This window comes from Hyalella azteca, unplaced genomic scaffold, assembly GCF_000764305.2.
Source record: "Hyalella azteca isolate HAZT.00-mixed unplaced genomic scaffold, Hazt_2.0.2 contig2691, whole genome shotgun sequence".
NCBI lineage: Eukaryota > Metazoa > Arthropoda > Malacostraca > Amphipoda > Hyalellidae > Hyalella > Hyalella azteca.
This window is the reverse complement of record NW_025932956.1, coordinates 153,545-156,344: the sequence shown is the minus strand read 5'-3', so window position 1 is coordinate 156,344 and position 2,800 is coordinate 153,545. Positions and strand designations below refer to the sequence as shown.

The window sequence follows — 2,800 nt, the reverse complement described above, 5'->3', positions numbered from 1 at the left end:
CCAACACCAGCGTTCACACCTCCAACACCAGCGTTCACACCTCCAACACCAGCGTTCACACCACAACACCAGCGTTCACATTCTAAACACCAGCGTTCACACCTCCAACACCAGCGTTCACACCCCAATACCAGCGTCCACACCACAACACCCAGCGTTCACACCCCAACACCAGCGTTCACACCCCAACACCAGCGTTCACACCCCAAACATCAGCGTTCACACCCCCAACACCAGCGTTCACACCCCAACACCAGCGTTCATACCTCCAACACCAGCGTTCGCATCACAACACCAGCGTTCACACCCCAACACCAGCGTTCACACTACAACACCAGCGTTCACACCCCAACACCAGCGTTCACACCCCCAACACCAGCGTTCACACCCCCAACACCAGCGTTCACACCCCCAACACCAGCGTTCACACCCCAACACCAGCGTTCATACCTCCAACACCAGCGTTCACATCACAACACCAGCGTTCACACACCAACACCAGCGTTCACACTACAACACCAGCGTTCACACCCCAACACCAGCGTTCACACTACAACACCAGCGTTCACACTACAACACCAGCGTTCATCTCATGACGTCACCAGGTACGCAGTACCCTCAGTACCCCGCAACTCATGACGTCACCAGGTATGCAGTACCCTCAGTACCCCGCAACTCATGACGTCACCAGGCACGCAGTACCCTCAGTACCCTGCAACTCATGACATCACCAGGCACGCAGTACCCTCAGTACCCCACAACTCACGGTACCGTGTACCCTCAGTACCCCGCAACTCACGGTCCCGTGTACCCGCAGGTCTCTCGGGTACTTCTCTACTCTGAACGTGGCGGCGAGCGTGGCGGGGCTGCTGCGGGGCGGCGTGCCGCGGCAGCAGCTGGTGGTGGGGGTGCCCACTTACGGCCGCACGTGGCGGTGGGTTTGGTACTCATGTGGGTTAAATTGACCCACCTTCCTGCTATATTGCTGAGTATAGCAGCAACATAGTATAATATAGCAGAGTATAGAGTACTCTTCCTAAATGGAACTCGTGCTAAACTCCTAAATGTGTTAAATTGACCCATCTCGGTCAGCCCTCCATGTTATCTTACTCGCTGCGCGTAACTGTGTCGCACATTCAGATAAATAAAAGGGTCATGCTGTCCCAAAAGTGACACACTTTCATACCTGTACCATAAGCAAAAAGAGCGATAGTAGCACTGATATGCCGTTGTGCCGGGCGAAATATGGTTATCTATTTGAACAAAAGCCATTCATTTTTTTTGAGTGTAAATTGAATCTAATACACGGGCAGGCTGTTGTCGGAGCGGTGGCAGGGGTTGGGAGCCCCGGCGCGGGGGTCAGGGTTCGGGGAGGGGTACATTTCGTACCCTGGGGCCGTGGGGTTCACAGGGTCCGCGGACCACGTCTCGTGGGACACCGAGGCGCGCGTGCCCTACGCGGCGCGTGGCAGCGACTGGATCAGCTACGACGACCCCAGCAGCATCGCGCTTAAGGTGACCTGATATTCTATATAAGTTTATCTGGCTTTATATATTTATTCAATTAATCTTTATCTAAATATGTGCGTTCATTATTTTCAACAAGTTGCTCTTGCTTTGATATTTCGTCAATTGCTTTGATATTTATCAATTGTTTGATATTTTTCAATTACTTTGATAGTTATCAATTGCTTTGAAATTTATCAATTGCTTTGATATTTATCAATTGCTTTGATATTTATCAATTGCTTTGATATTTATCAATTGATTTGATATTTATCAAATTGTCTTACGTCAACATCGTAGTTGTGGTGCCCAGCTATTGTATTCAACTATTTTATATTGATTCAATATATATCATATTTCAGCAGATCAATTGCAGTTATCAACTAACATTAATTGCTGGTTGTTGATTTAACATAAATTGTTGAACTGCCCACTGTAACTCGTACATATGTTTAACTTATAATCATTAACTCAGTTCGTTGTTTAACTGTATTGTGCTCGCTGTTTTTAATTATTATATGTACAATTAACGTAATGAAACTGTTTTGTATTCATTGTAGTAAATGTACAATTATTGTAATGAAACTGTTTTGTATTCATTGTAGTAAATGTACAATTATTGTAATGAAACTGTTTTGTATTCATTGTAGTAAATGTACAATTATTGTAATGAAACTGTATTGTATTCATTGTAGTAAATGTACAATTATTGTAATGAAACTGTTTTGTATTCATTGTAGTAAATGTACAATTATTGTAATGAAACTGTTTTGTATTCATTGTAGTAAATGTACAATTATTGTAATGAAACTGTTTTGTATTCATTGTAGTAAATGTACAATTATTGTAATGAAACTGTTTTGTATTCATTGTAGTAAATGTACAATTATTGTAATGAAACTGTTTTGTATTCATTGTAGTAAATGTACAATTATTGTAATGAAACTGTTTTGTATTCATTGTAGTAAATGTACAATTATTGTAATGAAACTGTTTTGTATTCATTGTAGTAAATGTACAATTATTGTAATGAAACTGTTTTGTATTCATTGTAGTAAATGTACAATTATTGTAATGAAACTGTTTTGTATTCATTGTAGTAAATGTACAATTATTGTAATGAAACTGTTTTGTATTCATTGTAGTAAATGTACAATTATTGTAATGAAACTGTTTTGTATTCATTGTAGTAAATGTACAATTATTGTAATGAAACTGTATTGTATTTATCGTAGTAAATGTACAATTAAGGTGATGAAATATGTTGTATTTATTGCAGTAAATGTACAATTAA

The 2,800-nt window shown here is 41.2% G+C and overlaps 1 protein-coding gene across 1 annotated transcript; it reads left to right on the top strand.

Moving 5' to 3' along the window:
* Positions 1–689: 689 nt before the first annotated feature.
* On the top strand, positions 690–1,514 carry LOC125179561. The gene is made up of 2 exons (XM_047885652.1): positions 690–934; positions 1,314–1,514. Exons 1-2 carry the CDS (start codon positions 722–724, stop codon positions 1,512–1,514), a joined length of 414 nt encoding a protein of 137 aa, XP_047741608.1. The 5' UTR covers positions 690–721.
* Positions 1,515–2,800: the final 1,286 nt, after the last annotated feature.

Excerpts from the sequence above, each read along its gene's own strand:
- LOC125179561 (XM_047885652.1), top strand. The coding sequence starts at position 722 with ATGACATCACCAGGCACGCAGTACCCTCAGTACCCCACAACTCACGGT. Across the intron at positions 935-1,313 it reads ACTTACGGCCGCACGTGGCG|GCTGTTGTCGGAGCGGTGGC; the intron begins GTGGGTTTGGTA and ends ATACACGGGCAG.